The sequence below is a fragment of the Vitis riparia genome, chromosome 12, assembly GCF_004353265.1.
Source record: "Vitis riparia cultivar Riparia Gloire de Montpellier isolate 1030 chromosome 12, EGFV_Vit.rip_1.0, whole genome shotgun sequence".
Classification (NCBI taxonomy): Eukaryota; Viridiplantae; Streptophyta; class Magnoliopsida; order Vitales; family Vitaceae; genus Vitis; species Vitis riparia.
This window is the reverse complement of record NC_048442.1, coordinates 9604373-9627141: the sequence shown is the minus strand read 5'-3', so window position 1 is coordinate 9627141 and position 22769 is coordinate 9604373. Positions and strand designations below refer to the sequence as shown.

At 33.7% G+C, this 22769-nt stretch overlaps 2 protein-coding genes and 1 non-coding gene across 3 annotated transcripts; 2 read left to right on the top strand and 1 right to left on the bottom strand.

Moving 5' to 3' along the window:
* Positions 1 to 207: 207 nt before the first annotated feature.
* Positions 208 to 280, bottom strand: TRNAF-GAA. The gene has a single exon. It is a non-coding gene; the product is annotated as a tRNA-Phe (tRNA).
* A 4341-nt stretch (positions 281 to 4621) lies between these two features.
* Positions 4622 to 6314, top strand: LOC117927321. The gene has a single exon (XM_034846805.1). It carries the CDS (start codon positions 4769 to 4771, stop codon positions 5972 to 5974), a length of 1206 nt encoding a protein of 401 aa, XP_034702696.1. The 5' UTR covers positions 4622 to 4768; the 3' UTR covers positions 5975 to 6314.
* Positions 6315 to 18825: 12511 nt separating this feature from the next.
* Positions 18826 to 19269, top strand: LOC117925955 (protein PELPK1-like). Its single transcript, XM_034845054.1, has one exon. The coding sequence runs from the start codon at positions 18826 to 18828 to the stop codon at positions 19267 to 19269; it is 444 nt and encodes a 147-aa protein (XP_034700945.1).
* Positions 19270 to 22769: the final 3500 nt, after the last annotated feature.

Genomic DNA, 22769 nt, shown 5'->3' with positions numbered 1-22769 from the left:
GTTATTTTGATCTACTAAAGTTTCCAATAAAAATATTATTTGTTGGTGGATGTTAAAATAATTTGGTCATGACTCTATTGAAAATTTTGATAATCAAATTGAAACAAATTTGAAAAAGTGGAAAATAGAATAAAGTGGTCAGCTTGAATGAAAAAGGAAAATATCTGGGGAAGGAAAAATAAAAACGAAACAAAAATTTGCATGACATGCGGTGAGCGTGGATCGAACACGCGACCTTCAGATCTTCAGTCTGACGCTCTCCCAACTGAGCTATCCCCGCTTGTGTTGACGGTTTCTTACTATTTAATATAAGTATTTATCTTGTTTTGATATGTCAATTTCCCATGAAAACTATTGTACAGAAATTAGGTGCGAATTATTTTTAAAATTCCATTTATTAAAAATTCTATTCAAACTCTTTTTTTCAAGGGTATTATTTTTCTACATAGGATAATTATTTTTTCATTTATATATGAAAATTTTCTTTTTTCTTTTTTTTATAAAGAAAAACAATTATAGAAATATTTTATTAATATTGGTGATTTTTTTTTATTCTATTTATAAAATATAGTAAAACCCCTTTAAAATAATAATTTTGTGATTTAAAAAATTATTATTTTAGTAGGGTTATTAATTTACCAATAGATGAATATTTATTAATTTAGAAGAAATATTATATTTTTATGGTACATACATAACTTATAAATCTAAAAATGATAAATGTGGTCAAAAGTTAATATATAGAAGCCTAAAAATATTTAAAACGAATAGATGATTATTAATTAAAAATAAAAATGTTGGAGTTGAGTTTGGGTGTGTCCAATTGGGTTAAGCCAATCCAACCCAATAAATGTGAGAAAATGGGGTAGTAGTTTATAAGGGTTTTAAAACTACCTAGAAATTAATACTATTAATTTAAATAAACAAAAAAAAATCACTCTACAACAACTCTAAAACCAAAAAGAGAAAAATATGTTTTTTTTTTCTCTTGGAAAACAAAGAAAAAAAATACAAATTTTCTTTTTGGAGAAACAAAACTCCTTTTCTTTTAAAAGTTTTATTTTCTATGTGAAAATGAATGTCAAAACTCTTACAATGTGAAAAAAATAAAATAAAAAAAATGGTTCTCATATTTGTAGTTCCATTCAAGACTTGAGATGATAAAATTGGTTAGTGAAACAACCTATTAGAATTCTTGAGCATTTTAGAAGGTATAATTTAGAAATCTTATTTTTCATCAGGTTGTATGATTTAAAAACAGTTTTCTATTTTTAAAAACAAAACACCATTTTTAAAATTTTCTAATATTGTTTGGTCGTTGTTTTTTGGAAACAATTTTTAAAAATAAAATGAAATAAATTTTTTTTTTTGATAGGATGAGTAGGAGTTCTTTTCACTTATTTTTTAAAAATAAAAGGAAAATATGAATCAATTTATCCATGTTTTTTGAAACTTGTTTTAAAATATTATTTTTTATTCTTTAACTTAAAAACGGTTTTTTAAAAACAAGTCTTAAAAAACATAATAAAATGGACTCAAAATGTTTCAATGATGTGATGGTTTTGAAAAGAGTTGAATTAAGAAAATAAAATTTGTAAAAAGTCATTCACACTATATTATGAATTTTTATGTACTTCTTTAATTGTTAATTTATATTTCATTGAGATCTTATGGTTTTTTAAATATATTATTGTCTTATGTATTGAATGAGGTTATTAATTTAGTAGCCCAAGATCATGAAATTTTATTGTTTAAATGAAATTATTAATTTATAGAATATTTATTTATTGAGGTTTTACTATACCCCACTTCTTTTACGTGAAGAATGGGTGACAACTAAATGTTACACATTTATACCTTCATGCATGCATCATGACAAACAAAATTGGGGAGAGATGAATGCAACAAGGGTGTATGCAGTCATGAACATGTGTTTGATACTTCGAAAACATTTGAGGGAAAATATAAGAGATAGAAAAATATAAAAATATATTTAAAATTAATAAATTAATATTTTTTGCGGCTCCAAATCCATTTCACTTATTTTAATTTTTATATATGAAGGTCAAACAATTTTTAAATATATAATTTTTTAATTAATTTTAATTACATTTAATTTTCTTCTATATTTTTTCATAATAAAATCAAACACAAAAAAAAGAAATTCTCAATAATTTTTTTTACTTATAATATTTTCAACCTAACATAAAAGACTCCATTTCATGAAGTTATTAATGGAACTTCCATGAGGCTCCTATTTAATTATCATGGTTTTAAAAATCGGACAGGATCGATCGGACCGTTGGTTGGTCACGGTTCCAGTCTGATCCAGTCAATTAGACCGAAAAGCGGAATCAGACCATTTGAACCAGTTGTCCGACTAACAAACTAGGCGGTTCCCTCCAGACCCAGTAGTTCATTTTCCTTCCCCCTTTCATGTGCGGCTGGTACCCCCATTGTTGCCTGGAGCGTCGTTCGGCACCTCCACTGTCGCTTGGAGGGTCATCCGGCCGGCAACACCCCCGACACTGGGAACCCCGCCCCACTTTCCCGCCGTGGCGAGTTGAAAAGCCCTCCCACCCAGCCCCCAAAACGTTGCAAATCCCGTCATCTCGTTGGTAGCACCTAACACCACCTCCCCTCCTGCAAAGCCCCATCACCTCCCACCCTCAACGGCGCACTGGAGAAGCTCCCCCTCTCTCCCTTCCCTCCTCGACGATGAACCTCCTATCCATTTTAGTTTTTTAAAATTTAATTTTGCCCCCTCTCTCCCTCCCTCCCTCCCCCCCCCTCCCTCTCCTCCCACGATCAGAAGTCTGGAACCTCCTAAAGAGCTTTCCATTTTAGTTTTTTTAAATTTAATTTTGATGTTTTATATTTAATTTTTTTTATTTTTTATTGATTATAATTGTAGTGATAGTTTAATATTTAATTTTTTTTAATTTTTGTTTTATTTATTGTATATTGAAATTTTAATTTGTTGAAATTATTGAAAATATTGGGTTGATTGACAACTATAGGTAAAAAATTTTGTGAAAAAATTCAACAAACATAATAGATAATATCAAAATTTGATAGATTTTATTATTTTTATTTATTTATTATTTTTATTTTTAAAAATATATAAAATATATATTAATGATGTCACCGGTTCGACCGCTGGTTCGACCAATAAACCATGAACCAGTAACTTTTCCAATTCGATGATCGATCCGGTTCTAAAAACATTGATAATTATTGATATTCATGGTCTAGTGAGAGTATTTCTTACTCGATGGAACCTTGAGTGCATTTGGAGGATGTTGAAGGAGATTTTCAAGGGTGGAAGGATTTTGTCTCACATTGTTAATGAAAAATGGATCATTCTCTAAGGTTAAGGTTATGTTTGATTTTATGAAAATATAGAGGAAAGAAAATAGAAAGAAAAGTAAAAAAAATGAAAAATAAATTTAAAATCAATAAAGTATTTTATATACTATTTCAAACTCACTTTATTTATTTTTCATCTTCTATATAAAAATTAAATAATTTAAAAATATATAAATTTCTAACTAATTTTAATTATGAAAATCATTTTTTTAATATTTTACTTTTCTTTCCTTATTACTTATGAAACCAAACCTAACATTGGCGAATTTGTTAACTTCACCTGCCTATTCCCACCCAATAAACTAAAAAGTAAGAGCTCGGTATGTATTCTCTCAAAGACACCTCTTCAACAATACAAGTCACTTAGGGTCAATTTAAAAATGATTTATTTTCTATTTTTGGGACAAAAGTATATTTGAGAATTTGAGATTTTTTAAATTTATTTTTTATATTTTTAAATATTTATTAAAAATAAATTTCATATATAATGCTTTATTTTTAATTGTTCTTCATATTTGTTTAATTATTTTTAAAAAGATTCCTAAGAACAAGTGAAAATAATTAAAATATATTCTCAAAAAATATTTTTTTTTATATTTTTTGGTTACCACACATATTTTCATTTTTTCTATTGTTAAAAACAGAAAAAATCATTTTTTAGAACAATTAAAAACTAGGCATTTACTTTGGATCCATGAAATTACTGAGAAATGAGAAAAAAAAATCTTAAATATTAAGAAAAATAAAAATTTTATATTTGATTTTACCATAAAAATAAGAAATAAAATAAAATATAATTAAAATTAATTAAAAAATTCTTTATTCTTAAATTATTTAATTTTTATATGAAAGTGAAAATAAATGAAATACGAACTTAAACTTATTGAAACCCACCAAATTATTGGAGTGGACAACTTGTTGTAATAGAAAATCAAATGAGTTTTTATTTTCTTTCACTTTTTTTGTTCTATTTTTTTTTTCTTCATATTTTTCGAGAATCCTTTAAGAGTAGAAGTAGAAGAAATATTAAAGAGAAGAATAATGAAAAAGGGATTTAGAGGAAGAAAATTACGAAATTATGAATTTCCAATAGCATTACTGGTATTTATAGGTGTATGATAATAATATGTAACATCAAACTAATATCTACGCCCATTTATAACAAACTAACAATTACATTGATTTTGAAATTATTATTATTAATTTTGAAAATATCTTATATCTCAAAACAACGCTGGAGGAAAGCCGGAAAGCCCCGAAAAGTAGTTGGGAAGGAGTGGAAGCTACCGTTCAAGAGGCCTTGAGAGACACTCAAAGTGTTGTCTGCAGAGAAGAGACGGAGCCATCATCGCTACCGTCAACGCTATCGTGAAGCGGGCAGAAGCGAGCAGAGGCGGGCATGGAGTTCCAGGTGAAGCAGGCATCAGGGTCACCGTCTTCTTCCTCCTCCGTTGACCCAAATGCAAACTCCAACCCCAACGACCAAGACCCCATGCACTCATGGTGGGAGTCCATCTCCAAAGCCCGCTCTCGCATCCACGCTCTCTCCACCATCCTCCCTTCTCCATCCCTCTCCCTCTCCCTCTCCTCCCTCGCTGACTCTGACCGCCCCGCCCGCTCCCTCCTCCAATCCCCTGACGCTTACGATGCCCTTTCCTCCTCCCTCTCCTGCCCCCGCTCTGGCTCCGGCTCCGATCCCCTCTGCCAGTGGCTCTACGAAACCTTCCAATCCTCCGACCCCGATCTCCGCCTCGTTGTCCTCTCTTTTGTTCCCCTCCTCTCCGGCATCTACCTCTCCCGCGTTGCCACCGCCGATTCCCTCGCCGGGTTTGAGGCGGTGCTGCTCGCTTTCTACGCTTCCGAATTGAAGGCTCGCGCTGGGAAGCCAGTGTCGATCTCGATTCCTGATCTTTCTCAGCCCTCGCTATATCACACGCCTCGGAGTAAGCCGACTTCTGTGGCTCCGGCACGGCAGTCCGTGGGGTTGGTATCTCCGCCGCTGGAGCCGCAGATCGAGGTCAAGTCGACGAAGCGGGCCTGCATCGTGGGAGTGGCGCTGGATTGTTACTACAAGCAGATCTCGCAGATGCCGAGCTGGTCGAAGCTTGATCTGTGCCAGTTCGCGGCAGCGTGGGCCGGGCAGAATTGCCCTTGCAAGACTGAGTTTGATGTTAATGAAAATGCGGAGATTGATGGGTTTTCGGAGGTTAGGGTTTTGGATGAGGGAGATGAGATAGAAAGGTGTGTGGAGGAGGTGGGGAAATTGGGAATTGTGGAGAATTGTTCCAATTCAGGTTTCAAGGGAGTGAGAATTCCGCTGCCTTGGGAGCTTTTGCAGCCCACATTGCGAATTATCGGTCACTGTCTGTTAGCTCCTCTGAATTCTCAAGATGTCAAGGACGCCGCATCAGTGGCAGTGAGGTGTTTGTATGCCAGGGCTTCCCACGATTTGGTGCCGCAGGCAATCTTGGCCACACGCAGCCTTATTCAGCTCGACAAGAGAGCACGAGAGGCTGCCAAGGCAGCAGCTGCAGCAAATGCAGCTTCAAACTCTAATACACCTAGCAAGGCTAAGAAACCTGAAGTTCTTTTGGTTTCGAAATGATGCGATTTTGGTTGAAGGTAATGCGAGTTGTATAGTTGGATCTGCTGGGCAGTTCATAGCTTTTTGTGTAGTTTGTTTGCTATATATGAAAATCAGGTTTTTATAGTTATATTTTGATATATCAAGGTAGCAGATATTTCTTCTAAATGTTTGTCTATGATTCATTTTATGTGCATTTGCTGTGTTTGTGTAAAACTCTGCATCTTCCTTAGATTTTATTGCATAAGCCGCTGTTCTTGGTGATGTATCCCTTGTAGAGTGCTGAGTGAATTTAATTCTGTTTTTCATCGTATTTATTCTGATTGTGAAGTGGAGAGGACCTATTGGTTTTGGGTGTTGATATTCCTTCTCTACTACTGTTTATTTTGAAACACCATGTGCTTTGATCTCTCTATATCCTCATTGGAAAATTCAAATTAGAAGAATTATTACTCTTTTAAAATTATTGATCAGTTGCCCTTTTCTTTTCCTGGTTGATGATATGATTTTTCTGTTTATTTATGGAAATGATTATTCAATGAAAAATGAGAGTTGAGAATAGTGTCTATGTATAAATGATATTGAGTTGAGACAGAACATTGCATGGAGGCTGGGGTTCAATAGTTGGTTAGTTGCTAAGTAATTGGAAGATTTGACATTTCCCGATTGGTTTGGTTGATTACTTACTGCCATGAACTGCTTTATTCCTAATTGATTTTCATTTATTTGCCGTGTGCAAGGAAAATAAGGCTAGTCTAGTTGTCTAATGCAATGTTTAGTTTTTGGAGAGTACTAAGGAAAAAAATCTAAAAAAACCTGATTTTCTCATGGTTAGTTTTACTATGGTTATGTTCGGCTCCTGGAAAGTACTAAGGAAATAAAAAAAATAGAGGAAAATGATTTTCTCTTATTAGGTTATACCATGAAAAATATCAAAGAAAACCAAATATAATGAAAACTAGGTAGAAACTTATATATTTTCAAATTATTTAATCTTTACATTTTCAAACAAGTGAAGTACTATATAAAAATAATTTATTGATTTTAAATATATTTTTTATTCTTCATTACTTTTTCTTTCATTTTACTTTTCCTCTCTATTTTTTTTCCCTTGCATTTTCCATCAAATTTTTTGGAACCAAACATGACCTATGAAAAATATGAAAGAAAATCAAATATAATTTAAATTATTTAGAAATTTATGCATTTTCAAATTATTTTATCTTCATATAAAATATATAAAATAAGTGAATGAATTTTAAGTAGTATATAAGAATAATTTATTGATTTTAAATCTTTTTTTATTTTTATTTATTTTTTATTTTCCTTTATTTTTTCTTTCCTTCTACTTTCCTTTTTATTTTCTTTCCTTCAAATTTTTTGGGAACCCAACATAGTGTAAATTACCCTTTATTGATTTCATCTTCCACATATGGTGACATTTTGTTTTGCATTCAACTGAAGTTGGTGCAACATGCCATGTTTTTTTACCCTCCCAGATTATGGGTTATTGCAGATTCAATGCACAGCAGAGCAAGAGTGGTGAATAAAATGGACCCTGTTCTTCTTCTTTTTATTTTTTATTTTTTCCAGTCACCTTCTATTCATAGTTTCTGTTTTGATTTTCTGGTTTTATGCTGTCGTGAAACAAGGGTATGAAAGGAGTCCTGCATTTTAGGGACACCATCATGGCATATGGGCAACATTTAGTTAAGAGCCATTCTTGGGCATGGGATTGCCCAAGGTTTAAGGGCATAAGGTTTACATGGAAGAAGTTGGAGGGCACTTGGGGGAGCAACTAGTTCAACAATTGAGAAATTCTTTATTTCCAACCTCTCAATAAATGCTAAAAGGTATCCTAACTATCAGGTGATTTTCGGACCTAATATTAGGTTTGGGATGCATCTGGATGCCTGGAGCTCATTCCATATGCAGTCTCTTTCCTGAAATTCCTGCTTTCTGGAGATCCTACTGCAGGGCTGTTGAGTTTTCCATAGGAAATAAAGGCACAAATAAAATGAATTTGTTTTGTAACAACATCATCAGCTCTAAACAAACATAGCGTACTAATAAGACCCAATACAGTTCTTCGATTATATAATAAATGTTTTGATCTAACTAATTTCCTCATCCAGTACAGATCTCATAATCTAATATGTGGTAGGTCATCCAGGATCATTCTATTTGCAATCTTCTTTCCCATTCCATAATGTTCTTTTGGTAATTCTTTTTTTGCCCCTTCCTTTTAACCCAAAATGTGTTACTGAATGCACTCAATGGACAGAAGCATTAAGGTGCACTAGATAAAACTGGAAATTTGGCACTGAATTGTGGTAAAACTAGTATTGCTGAAGTCTTTAAGCAATTTAGTTAAAGAAGTGAAACTTATTTAAAGTTCAATGTAAGTTAGTGGGTGTTGGGTAAAAATTAATACTTATTATTTAATAACTTAGGTTGACTTTAAGTTAAATCGAGTTGTTAACCTAAAACTTATTACTTATTTTTCACTTGAAGTATTAATGTTGTTTGATGAAGTTAACTTTAGTAAGCCTAACCGAAAGGTGCCAAAAGGTTTAAGTTATAAAATATGAGTTATAAATGTGGATTATAGTTCTAAAATATACTCTCACTAGTATGGGCAAATAATGTAAAAAAGATTTAAGATTAAGAATAAGTTAACCATTTTGATTTATTATTTAAAGTTAAAAATAACTTTAAGTTGCAATATTAAGTTATTTTATGAAATGTGCTTATTCTATTTAATGACTTGAATAAAGTTATTAAGTCATAGTAAGTCATTAAGTTGATTTACCAAACACCCTCTTAGAGTGCTTGTCATGAGAACTTTAGTCCCCTTTTAGTTAATTTTGTTTTTTAAGTGCAAAGAGAACACATTGAATAAGATGGAATCATTTGAATGATTTATTTATGTAATTTTTTTTAACTTTTCTGCACTATATGGGGTCAAGCAGGATCATGTTTTGGACATGATCCACGAATATAACACCGGTGAGAATAATCCATCCAAGAACTGTACATTTCTACAAATCATGTCTCTTTTTCATGTTAGAATGCAAACTGTAGGTTTCTCTCTCCCTCCTTCCCTCCTCCCTCAATCCTCCTCTCTAGGATCAGTTCATCTTCTCTCAAACTTTACAGCATTATATCATTAGCTAAGATCAACACCATGCTTCACCTTTAAGTCTGCTCCTTCAGCCCTAACTTTAGTAGATTTTCCAGACATAGCCTTGTTATATAAAATCCAAGTTCCCCTACTCTCCAGTAATCAAAGGAGGCGGTACAAAATAAAAAACATAAAACCAACCATGTAGGCGGTACAAAATAAAATTAAAATCAAAGCTTAATTAAAACCATCCATGTAGGAGGTATAAGAACATAAAATGAAATGAAAACAAAACTTAAATAAAAACCATCCATATAGGAGGTAATCAAAACATACTTATATTATACATAAGGAGAAATATCTTACAATGGATCAGGGTAGGAAAGCTTGAAGAAAGCTTGAAAGCTTGAAGGCTTAAAGGGATTACATGATGAGAGAGAAAGAAAAGAGAAGGGAGAGCATAAGCTTGGGAGAGAAAATTAAGCGTAAATTCAGCGTGCTTACAAATGAGGCCCGAGCCTCCTTAAATAGGCAAAAAGGAATCTTGAATAGTAAAGATGAACAGTAGACCCGTGCTTGAATAGTGAACAGTGAACAGTAAGAGTGAACAGTTGAACTTTTGACTTTTGACCCGGAATCTTGCTTTCGGCTGAAATGACTTCTGACAGGCTTCTTTAAACTGTGTGAACACATGTTTGCTGCTTTTGGTGCAGAAACTGCAAAGCTTGAAATATTCTTGATGGAAGACATAAGGTTGATGATTACTTAGATCTTCTTATTGGAGGGAGGATTCCTTCACAGTCATCACCATTGTCTGGAAGGTAGCTTGTTGAATCATCAGACTCTGCATTAGAATTTTCTTGGGAAAAGCTTGTGCTTCCTTCTTCAAGGATTTTCTGGAAATCTTGAGGGGTCTTAGCTGCTGCGAGCATGGCTTGTAGTTGTTGCTTTTTGAGGAGAAACTGAGACATATCATCACTGACTGAGACTTGTGTGGGGTTTTTGAGGAAATACTGCTTGACTGCATCAATAGATGCATCATTTTTCAAGGCATCCCACCATTTAGTTTTAAAAGTCCTTCCCAGAGATGGAAAGACTGCTGATTCGTCCGTAATGATAATATAGTCCCATTGGACTATCCAAGCAAGGCCAAAATTGCTGAAAAAGAATAGTAAAGGGGGAAAAGCTGAAAGTTCTCTAGGGATATCAAAAGAACTTTTGAATAGCTCAAAGCCATCCAGGATGGGCTTAGGAAGAATCTTAATAGTCGGACCATAATAAGTCCACCAACTGTAGAACCAAAATGGGAAAGAGGAAAGCTGATTCTTAGATGGAAAATAGAACATCCATGAATGATGGAAGTCCCTATTTTGGATCAGAAAAGCATTAAACCATGCTCTCTGATAATCCCAATAATTAAAAAACCTTGGTTTTGATGGTTCAGAAAATTCCCTTGAAAGATTAGGATTTCCACCCCATTGCTTAACAGTAAGAATTTTATAGATATGGCAGGTGGAGAATGCCAAACCTATATTGCTGAATTTATCAGCATGATGCTTAATTTTAACAGAACCAGTTTCTATAAGGACTGCTTCATAAAACTCTCTTGTTTTTAAAATATCACCAGAAGGATAATGAAAATTCTCTTGAAAAGCTTTTGCAGCAATCTCTCTGGGGTTTTCAGAGAAAAATTCTCTTTCTATAATCAAAAGAGCTTGATTTAAATCATTTTGCCAATATCTTGATTTTGTTGAAAGAGGTGTGAGGTTGGCAGCCACCACAATTTGCTTGTTTGAAAAAGAGGAGCTTGATGCTAATTCCTTTTGAGAGGGATTAGCCTTAGTGACTTGCTTGAAGGTCTGAGACCCTGAAATGACTGGGTACTGGGTGGCCTTGACTGGATTAGCTGGATCAGAATGATCATAGTACAAGGTTATCATCTTGTTAGATATAGGGTTAGAAGAATGAAGCCTTGCTTCTTCTTCTTCAACTTGTTGGCTCCATAGCATTTTATGGGGAGAAGGAGCTTGACTGAATTGGGTTTTCTGGTTAGGAGCTTGGGTATTCTTTTTAGGGGCCATGGTCTCATGAACCCTGCAAATTCCACGAGTTGAGTGATTAGGAATGGAACTTTCTCCTTCAATAAACTTAATTTGAAAATTAGAGTTTAAAATAATCCAATCAGTTAAATTATACTTAAAAGCTATATACTTAATTGTTTTCTCAGATGTGAAAACAACTTTTAAAATTCCTTGATTCAAAATATCAGTTTGAAATTTTGAAATACATAAAGGAATGCTTAAAATATTATTTATAATGAGATGATGAATGAATTGGGTACCTAATATCTTAGGTGGATCTTCTATTCTAACTAGATTAATTTCTTGATCACAAAAAGTGACAGGATTAGCAAATTCAAAAAGAATTTCCTTATCAAAAAGCTTTGTTCTTATACCTTGGTTATCTACCCACAAGGGATAAATAGAGCTTAAGAAGGGTATTCCTAGAAGGGCTTTTTCTTTAAGATCCTTAACAAGGATAAAGCTTTGCTTAATACAGATGTCATGGTTACGGATATGAACATCTGTTAATTTATACTTAATGACAAGTCTTTTGCCATTGGCTCCAAAAAGAGACTGACTAGTCTCTTCGCATAAAGGAATAGGTACAAGACCTTCTTGAAGGCAATTTTAAGCTACTCCTGAATCAATCAAAGTAATAATATCAAGGACAAATTTATCTTTGACTACTATAGTAAGGGAGATTTCCCACCTTTGGAAGATAACCCTGCTCACAGTATTCAAAAAAGCATTTGTCTCATTATCATTAACATGAGAAGATTCTGGAATATCCATGAGGTTTCCTTGGTTGACAATCTTATTGATTTGATCTTGAAGATCAGAGAGACCTAGACTTATGAATTGTCTTAACTCCTTAATCTCCTTTTTATACTGCTTAACTTCTTCAACCTTTCTTAAAGTATCAAGGATAAATTCCTGATCCTGGCTTATGACATTTATAATTTTAGGACGACAATTACAATTACCTTTAATACAATCTGCTTGGTCACTAGAAGATTGGCTAGAAACATCACCACTACTGTCTAGTTGATTAATGTCATCTTCATTATCTGAATCAGTCCTTGATTCAGAATCTGTGGAGTTTAACATTACCTTACAAAGCATATTTTTTAGGTCATCTGAGACACTTAAGTTATTAATCTTTTGCTTAACTCTACAATCTTTTTTATAATGGCCAACTTTGCCACATTTAAAACAGATAATTGGCTTGACATCTAAAGGAGTTTCTACCTTTTTTTGGGTATCCTTGTTGACCCTTCTTTGGACGTGCCTTGACTGCTTAGTATCATTCATCCTATAATTGTCATAGGTACCTCTCTTACTGTGGTAAAACTTATCTTTGCTAGGCTTCCTGCTTGGTTTTTGCTTAGAGGGAGGCATAGTTTCCTTTTGGCTGAAACCAAACTGGCTACAGAATGATCCAAATTCATTCTTGTAGATTTTTTGTTCATTCTTCATTTGTTGTTTAAGCTTGAAGTCATTGCACAACTTAATCCTTTTAGCTGTGACAATGCTTATAATCTCACCATAGGTTAGCTTATCATAAGGGATTTGACCATTATACTGTTCCCTTATCTTGATCCTAATTCTCTCAGAGAAAAGCTTGGGTAATCCTGAGATGAATTTTTCTTTCCAAAAAGACTGGTTACAATCTGACCTTAGCATGACTTTGGTTAGGAAGACTTCCTTATACCACCTAAAATCATGAAGCTTGGGACACTTAAGGTTGGTCAAGAGATCTGCAGTTTTATCCTTAATTTTTGCAGGATCTCCAATGAAGTGCTTGGATATTGAGTAGATTAGAGTAGCCACTGCATCCTCTATATCTTGGCCATCTTCGTCCTTAACAACTTCACTATTCTCATTAATCCTATAGGCTTTAAGGATACTATTTCTATCATCAAAAGTGAGATAATTATCCCACCAACCCTTAAGCTGACCTGTAAACCCAGCAACAATGGTCTGAGCTACAGCATGATCTGACAGTCTATTGTTTAACTTATAGGCTGTACTTACCATGGTCATTTCTTGAAGCTTAGTGAGTATGTTATACTCGGTCATACCATCTATGTTCCATTCATAGATTGTACCACTGGTGTATGAGGCTTGAGTATACTGATTTTTTTCCTCAAATTGCATGTCAGGAAATGTAGGTCTAGGATAGTAATTCCTAGTCTTAAAGGTTTCTAAATTGTTAATAATTTGATTATGGGGTTCCTCAAACATTTTAATTAGTTCATCAGCTTCTTCTTCTGAACTAATATCGCCTTTAACCATATTGATTCTCATATGAGGCTGAACAGTCAAAGGGGTATCAAGATTATCCTTAATCTTTTGATTAATCCTATTAATAAAAGCTTGGTTGATTTGGGGATTTTCCTGGAATTCCTCAGAAAATTCAAAGGACTTAGTGCTCTTAATGTTATTAACACGCTTACAAGGATAATCTGGATATTCCTCTTGTTTGAAGAGTTCAAACCAAATCCAAAACTTAATATTTTTCTTTTCTTGTTTTAAGTAGACATAAAATTCTTCTTGGTAAATGGTTCTAATGACCTTAGGGACGGTGCTAAAGAACCAATCATTTCTTTGCTTATTGACTTCAGAATAGAAGTCTTTTCTTAAGAGATCCTTGTTGATCTCAAAGTCTTCATCACTTAGGCTAATTGTGTTAATCATCTGGGAATAGGTAGGAGACATGACAGGGGACTCATCCTGTTGGGATTCCTGAGTAGACTCATTATCCTCAGTGTAAAATGGTCTAGCCACGTTGGTGTGATTTCTGACACCTGTTAGCTTAATATTCTTAGGATTTCCTGAGCTGGAACCTTCTTCTTCCCTAGTGGTTCTAACTGGGATGGAAGAGCTTGAAGCTCTAGAGGGTTCATAAACAGAAACTCTAGGGCTGCTGGAATGTCTGAAAGAGTTGGAGAAAACCAGTTCTCCTCCTTCGTCAGGATATTGAACAATCTGTTCAATATTTTCAGAACGCTGTGCTATGGCTGGAACAACATTATTTCAGGAAACTCAACATCTTTCCACAAGATCTTCTTGGGGATGATGAAATCTGACTTATCTAGCATATCTGAGTGAAAGTAAGTGGTCTCACCTTTAGGACTGGTGCAAAGAGCCCCAGATCCAACACTTGTGTTCATGCTCTTATAGGCAAACCTGGTTATGATGGAAACAGGACTGTTTCCTGGTTTGATCTTAAAGCCATGAGTCTTAATATGCAGGACAACTGAATCTAAGATGTTTGCATCTCTTATTCTAACTGTGAAGTTAGGATAGCACTGGAAATAAACTGGGCCATCATTCAGTCCAGCTTGGACTGCGCCTATAATAGAATCTCGATATTCGAGATGCCTATTATCCCTTAAACACATGACAATAGAGGTGTTTAAACCTAATCTTGTCAAAGGCTTAGCTGCTACTTGAATCATACCAAAGTGTATGAAATTATAGCCATCTCTCTTATGCTTTTCAATGGATCTGTTATCCAGAAGTCTTATGACTTGGTCGTCTTGTTCTAAACTGACTGACATTTCAGAGGTCTTGATGGTATAATCTGTGAAGAATTTAAAGGTTCCTTTCTTATAAATTTCCTGATTAGACACCTTGGGTAACTTCCAATCATCTAAATCATTTTGGATCTTAGGATAATTGATCTCTTAACTGTTTACAACAGTATCTTGAGAATCACTGGATCTCCTAGACATGGTTCTGAAAATTGAACTCATTTTAGGGTTTTTGAACTAGAGCCTAATAGCAGATTGACAAACCTTATGAGACGTCACCCCAACCCTCTTACAGCCTAACAAACGCCTATCCACGGCTAACAACGGCTCAACCGGCAGGGCTCGCGTTCCTAGGCACACTGCTACCTATCCTAGGATAGGCCAAGAACACCCAAAACAAGACCCAACTTCCCTTCCCCGTGGCTCTGATACCATAGACACCCATTCATTGGCTTTATTGGTAAGATATCCTATATGTAGTTCATTTCTGAAGCCCAGGATTTGAAACTATTGAAACAGAAAAAAAAATTACTCTTTATTCTCTTGTATTACAATGGTATATATACAGAAAATATGGAGTCTTAGAAGTATCAGGAATCCTAGATTTTAGGAAACCTCCCAGTTCAAAAATAGCTAAGCTACTAATGTTATGGGTTGTCTTTGTGGGCCATTTAGAGGTTATGGGTGCATAAGTGCCATCCAAGTGATTATCGATTTTGGATTCATTGGATCTACTGTTAATAAGGTTCTGTTTTTTGTAGATGTAGGTTCTAGTGGAGCACTTAAAAAAGATGTGGGCCGTGAAGAGATTAACATTTGATATGTAAAGGGAGCTTTTAAGTCCTAAATCTCTTTCCCTTTAAAGTTCTTATTGTGTAGCCAAACATCTTGTAGAACACTTTTACTTGTCAGAAAGTGCTTTCAGGCAAGAAAAGAGCTGTACCAAAAAAGGAGGTAAAGGGCGGGTTTAGGGTTAAGGAGAATCATTGCTGGGTTCAAAATGGGATTGTGTTGTGTTATGGAAGAGTTATGAGGTAACTGGGTCCTGGTTGATCAGAGAATGAGAGAAGGCCATGTTGAATAAACATTTACTGTTGAAATGTGGGACAGTGTGTTGCAAGTTTCAGGATGGTGGGATTGGAAGGAATGAAGTAGGATGGTAATGGTTTTCTTCTGAGTGGTTATGACAACATTGGAATGATTTTAAGTTGTGCACAGGCTTAATTTCTTTTGATAGGTGGTCCTTAGGTCTATCCTATCAAAAAAGGTGGTCCTTATGTCTAAACTCCTGGGAATTTAGTTTAGAAGAGAAAGATTGTTGCTTCAGAGTCTCAAATATGTAAAAAAACGCCAATTAGCTACTGCAATGGCCTTTTAGTTGTATCTCTTTATTTATTTTTTATTTTGATTTTTTTTTTTTGGTTGCATACTACCTCTAATGGAAAGTAGATGTATTTTTTCTTTTTCTGGAAGGGGAGAGGGGTGGTAAATAAGGTTAACTGGCCTCTATATTTGCTTTTGGTTGTCTTCCCTTCATGTTAAAGCTGTTTTTGGGAATAGTAGTTTCCTTAGTATCTCAAATCCTTGATCAAATTTGCAAATAATGATGAACTATTAGATTGGTGGATATCCTTTTACTCAAACTTGTTCAAACCTTCATATGGGTGGCTACTCCTGCAACTTGGCATAAAGTTGCGGCATGGGAAAGTAGCCTCAAACTGGGCATGTTGTCTTTTATGCAACCGGCATCTGAGGATGGCTTTGATGTGTTGGCTCGCTGGACCTTGTGTTGTGGATGAACAAGCATAGATCCTGGCTGGTGGTACTCAACTTAGGAATTTCATTATGCCATTTTGAGGGATATCAAATAAAACCCAATAATGCATCCAAGATTTATGCAGAGGCTCAAAAGTGTTGCCTTGAAATCTGATTGCACAAGTACGTGTGAGGTTTCTTTATAACCAAAATTCCACAAGTTAGGTTCTTTGTGTGTTTGGGTTTTTTTTTTTTTTTTTTTCTTTTTTTTTAAGGTTGATTGTTGTTTGCCTACCATCTATTGGTCTTGTGTCATCTGGTCAGCAAACCCCAGTGGTTGAGGGAAGTGAGTTTCTTATTTGATAGGTGTAGAGAATCCTTGAAGGCAGGTGAAATGATACAGTGATGTTTAATTGTGATGTTAATCTAGTATACGGTTCCTTGGCATGTTAGATAATCCTTGAACATTCATTCCAATGTGGCAGCTGGGGTATAGGGGAAAAGTTAAGTGTAGTAAATGACGTACACCATAAATCAGGAAAAAAGCCCTGGGGAGCTGTTTTTGGTTTGTATGTATTTATGGGCATGATTGCCCAAGTGCATTGGTATTGGAGTGGTATTGCTTCTGAGTTGTGTGCTGGTCTCATGAAGTCAAGGGACTCAAGACTGGTTTATATCCAGACTTGGGAAAGAAAACTTGTTGACATGGAGTTGGGCAGAGATTGCTGTTTCAACACTGAGCTCTGAAGACTTAAGATGACGATGGATAAAATCATAAACCATCTACATAGGTTTTGGCCTGAGATTCAACCGAATCAAATAAGCAAAAATATGATCTACAAAGGTTGGTTCTGGATGAAGGGATAAACTGTCCACTTCTTTACACCCACTAGATTCTAGCCCTTCCCTTCTCCGTTCTTTCCCTTTTCCTTACCTTCGTCAACAAGAATTTTCAGATAAAACAAAAAATGAATTAAAGAAAAGGGGGAGAAAAGGAACGGAAAGAGAGGGCCAGAGAAAAAGGGATGGGGGTTGGGTTAGGTTTTGATGATTGTGAAGAAGATGGATATTGTTTTGTCCAAGGGAGAGTTTCTCAGCAGCTCTGTTGCTGAAGGAACCAACGGCCTTATATCTTCGCAGGCATGGGGTGTATTTTAACTTGTGTGTGCAAGTTGGCCAAGGATGAACTCCAGGATGTCTGGGTGTTTCTGGCACTCCAAAATTCAAGGAGAGCATAAAACTGAAGTGGAGAAATTTAGAAAAGTTAGCTTACAAGATGTGTAAATGGTAGAATATGAATCGCTTGAAACTTGTATAAGACCGTTCGAATTACACTACACATCGAAAAACAAAGGGAAATAGCTTGGTGATAAGTTGATAACAATGGCCATGTAATTAATGACTGTAATGTAATAAGACCATTTGTACTATGATTCCATTCTAATCATTACATCGCAAAGACTACTATAATTAATTTATTTTAGGTTAACTTATAAAAATCAATTCTGAATTTTCATTTGTTTATTTATTTATTTTTTGACACTAAAATAAATAAATTTTAGTGTATTATTAATTAATGACTATATTATAAATTTTTCTTTGTTATAATATGGGTATTTTATCAATTATTAATTTATATTTTCTTGGGTTTTAAGGATTTAAAAAAATATTATTATCTTGTGCATTTAATGAGGTTAGTAAGTTAGTACATTGGTTCGTGTTGAGATCAAAAGATTTTATTATTTAAATGAACTTATTAATTTATTGAACATTCATTAACCGAGGTTTTCCTGAAATGTTAGATTAGGTAGAGACACGAGTTTTATAAAATATTATACTATCCTTATATTAAATTATTTGGGTCTTTTCATTTATTTATGATAAACAATCTCAATAGAAGAAGTTATTTAACGTTTAAACATAATTTAATATTACCGTTAGGCGGAGAAAAAAGTTTTGAGGGTTAAATTAAGATCCCCACTATTCTTCATTGTAATTGGTAGTATATTAATGAAGATGACACCAGGATCGTAATCAACAAACCCAATCAGTGGATGTCATTCATTCGCATGGTACTTGGTAGTATCTTAAAGAAGATAACACCAGGCAGATGAACTTCTATGGACTTTAATTAAGGTCCCAGCTACATATGGCAAACCCATCCACCAAATCTATTTGATTATTTGGAAGTGATGGATGAGAAGTTGAACTAACAACACAAATCTCTTCCCAATCCCAACAACTCAGCTTAGGTTCCCATAATCTCCCACACGCTGCATCACATAAGCATTATCCCTCATCTATAAAACCCCAAAGCCAACCCTTGTATGCAAACCATTCTCAGAAGAAACTTCTACCCTCATTCAGAACTCTCAGTCTTCTAGCAATTCAGAAATGGCTCATAACCATGAACCATCCATTCTGTTGCCTCTGCTGCTCATCACTCTGTCACTAATGAGTGGCAAAGAAGTTCTTGCATCTCGTCACCTTCTCGAAACCACATTGCCTACGGTTCCTGAGCTTCATAAGGTGGAATTGCCACCTCTTCCTACACTCCCTACTTTGCCTAAATTTGAACTGCCACCTCTTCCCAAGGTTGAGCTTCCACCTCTGCCTCATGTCCCAACTCTACAAGAACCCCAGCTGCCGACTTTGCCCAAGCCTGAATTGCCAACCGTTCCACATGTCCCAGCTTTGGAGAAGCCTGAACTGCCAGAATTGCCTAGTCTGCCCCATCTACCTGACCTGCTTAAGCCCACACTACCTACCGTCCCAACCCTTCCAAAGGACATACCCTTCCCTTCTCTTTCCCAACCCCACTCAACCACTAGCCCTTGAGCTTTTCCAGTGCTGAGTTTCATATCATCATCGCAGTCTTACTAGTTTTTCGGAGGGAGTAGAGATTAATATGGGAAGGAATCCTTAAAAGCCAGGGTTGCACCCTGGCTCATATGTATGTGGACTCTGTTTTCTTTTATAGTTTTCTGTTGGCATGTACTGATTTGTGATTGTGGTTGATTTATGAGGGGGCGTCTGATGTGTGGAACTGGGTTCTGTTTGAAGTTACTTGTATTCTCTCATGGTTGTTAATTATTTATGGTTCAGATTTATCTCGCAAATGCCTTTTGAAGTGCAACTAAAAGTACAAACAATAATCTAGCTTTTGATTAGATGCTCATAATATCCAGAACAAAATTGATCAGTTAATGGAGCGGTTTGCAACAGCCCAGGGTGTGTTTGGGCATCCCCATCACCCAATTGTTGCCATGAAAGGGAGGCACAAACCATTAAATGATAATGAAGCCCTGATGACTATCTTGTGAGAATAATAGTTTAATAATAATAACAAGAATTATCACAATTATTTCATTTCAAAACCAGCAGCTTATTTATAGGGTGCAACCACTGTTTTATTTGTTGTGGTCTCCCATTAATATGTTTACATTCACACTTCCACTGGCATAATAAATGGTATAAAAGTTTCCTCATACTCAGTAATTTCAAACTAGTGGGTAAGCATATTTAGCTCACATCTCAACAGACGTGAGTGAAAATTGCATGTACTTGATATGGAGATTGCTACACCTCTTTCCTTCGAGACTTGGTTCAAGTTTAAGGTTAGTAGTGTTTCACTCATAATTTTTCTTTTTTAAAATTTATATTTTGCATTTTTTGTATGTAAATGTTCTTAATAATTTGCAATGCTTTAGGATTTTAAGATAAACTAATTAAGATTAATGAATAAAACAACCAAATCTATTCACAACCAATGCCAATCTTTTGCTGATGACTGATGTAATCATACTTCAATTTAAAATTTGTCACTATAACCATTAACAATTATAAGGTAGGCATATATGGGATCTATCTTCTTGATTCTAACTTTTTAGTAGAATCAAATGTTTGATAAAGTTCTCGTATGAATTCAAGCATCCTATAAATTATTATATATAACTTCTCGTCATAGACATATCTATTTCACCAAACCTCTTTTCGAGACAGTGCCCAGATTGTTACGCCTTTCGTGTGGGTTGAAATTACCTGACAAGGAATTTTGCTACCTTAGGATCGTTATAGTTATGACCGTCGTTCACCAGGGCTTCGGTAACTAGCTCCCCTGTCATCAAGTCACCAACTTCCTTGACCTTTAAGCATTAGGTAGGCATCAATCCCCATACATGGTCTTACAATTTTGTGGATACTTATGTTTTTGGTAAATAGTTGCCCAGACCTGGTCACTATGACCCCTTTACGCCTCCCGAAGTTAGATTTGAAAATTGAAACTTATCATTCATATTGTATTAATTTCCTACATTATTTTCAAGCTCATAATCAATTCCTGAAAATTGAAACTTATTATTCATATTGTATTAATTTCCAACATTCTTATCAAGATCATAATCAATCCTTGAAAATCAAAACTTAGTATTCATATTGTATGAATTTCCAACATTTTTTATCAAGCTCATAATCAATCCCTTTCAAAAATTATAAAGATTGGCCTCTTTAGTTGGAGTACGACCTTTCAAGAATGTACAATGAAAGATGTAAATCCTAATAATCAAGCTTAATTACAATAATCTTGATACTTATCATTTTTGAGTTTTTAGAAAAATAATTGTAATACATATGTATATTATTTATTATTCATTTAAATTTGAGATTGATACGATAATTTATATAAACAATTTTTAAGAATCAAAATCTCTCTTATTTTCTTGTTAAACAAATTTTTATTATTATTTACAATGAAGAATCAGGGTATTTTATGATATTAGCAAATAACAAAACTATATGATTACCACATTCATACATACATACGTATATGTGTATCAATTAGTTTACTACAAAAATAAAATAAAATTAAGTATTACCAATCCACTTAGATTTACTTTTGGGACAAATTTAAACTATTATAAATTTTCAACACATCTACTCTATTACAAATTGAATTGTCTGTTACTTATATATAATTATTTATCGACGATAATTATAGTAACAAATACCATTATTGTAATGGATTTAAACCATTGCAAATGCTCAACTAATATACTCTATCACAAAAGAAATTTACTTGTAAACAAATAAAATAAAAAGTGAACTTTTATAAACAATTATTCTAAAAGTAATTGTTGTTTTATGAATATACAATTTTTTTTTACCATAGTTTATGATAAATATGATATAGCTAGGGACAAAACAATTTGATGATTTTTTTTTTTTTTTTTTTTTATAATTTCATACAATATTTATAAAGAAAAAATATATATATATATATTTTTTAATGATAATAGTTTTATCATTTTAATATTTTTAATATTTTTGTAACTACTTTTTTTTGTTTAGTGGAAATATTTTCAAAATTTAAATAATTTCTTGTTATATATATATATATATATAAATATTAGTTTTTATGGATGTATCGAGAAATATCAATGGATATTTTGATATAAAATATCAACAAGATAAAAATTGATCAACTCATGAAAATGTTGAGAAAAATTCTAAATAAATGATATAAAAAGTAATAACGAAAAATTTTGAGGTTGTTTTATTAAAGAAACTGATATACGTATGATATAATTTGTGACATTCAATAATAATATTCAGAATTTAAAAGTATATTTTATACAAATTTATTTAATTTGAATGTATTCAATAACATAAAAAAAATGATGATACAAGTACAAATATTTTTTTATTTAAAAATGTTGATAATTTTATTTATAAATTTATATTTATTTTATATTTAGTTATTATAAAAAATATATAAAAATTGAAATTAATTAATTTATAATAATTTTTTTATAATTAATTTATAATATATATATAAAATATACATTAATTTATGCATGTAAAATTATCATTGATAGACTTTCATCAAAATACATTTTTTTGATTATTATGTGTTGAGATTATCGATGGGTAAATGTTTATTTCCACGGTTAGGAAATGTAAAATTTAAAATTTCTTGTAGTGGTTGCTCGTCATTTGATGTAACAAGATGCTTATTTTAAGTAAAATTTTTCTGATGTACAAACGTAAATGCCTTGGGTGTGTATGTGCATCCACCACCGCAATACGAGCAATAATATTGGATGTACACGTACCCAGCGAGTTCATCTTTATGAATAAGATGTAGGGTTGGTATGTATTAATTTTTGGACGAATCAAACCAGGACATTTTACTTGGACATCAAGAACTTCAGCAGGACCAAGAGTGGGTAAGCTTTACTATCAACTAGTCAATGTGGCCCCTTATTCATCAAATATGAAAATCTCAGCTATATATACTTCAATTAGCATTCAAGTATATATGAAAGTGTGATGGCTAGGTT

What these genes read in the sequence shown, in the direction of transcription:
- LOC117927321 (XM_034846805.1), top strand. Translation starts at nt 4,769, where the DNA reads ATGGAGTTCCAGGTGAAGCAGGCATCAGGGTCACCGTCTTCTTCCTCC.
- LOC117925955 (XM_034845054.1), top strand. Translation starts at nt 18,826, where the DNA reads ATGGCTCATAACCATGAACCATCCATTCTGTTGCCTCTGCTGCTCATC.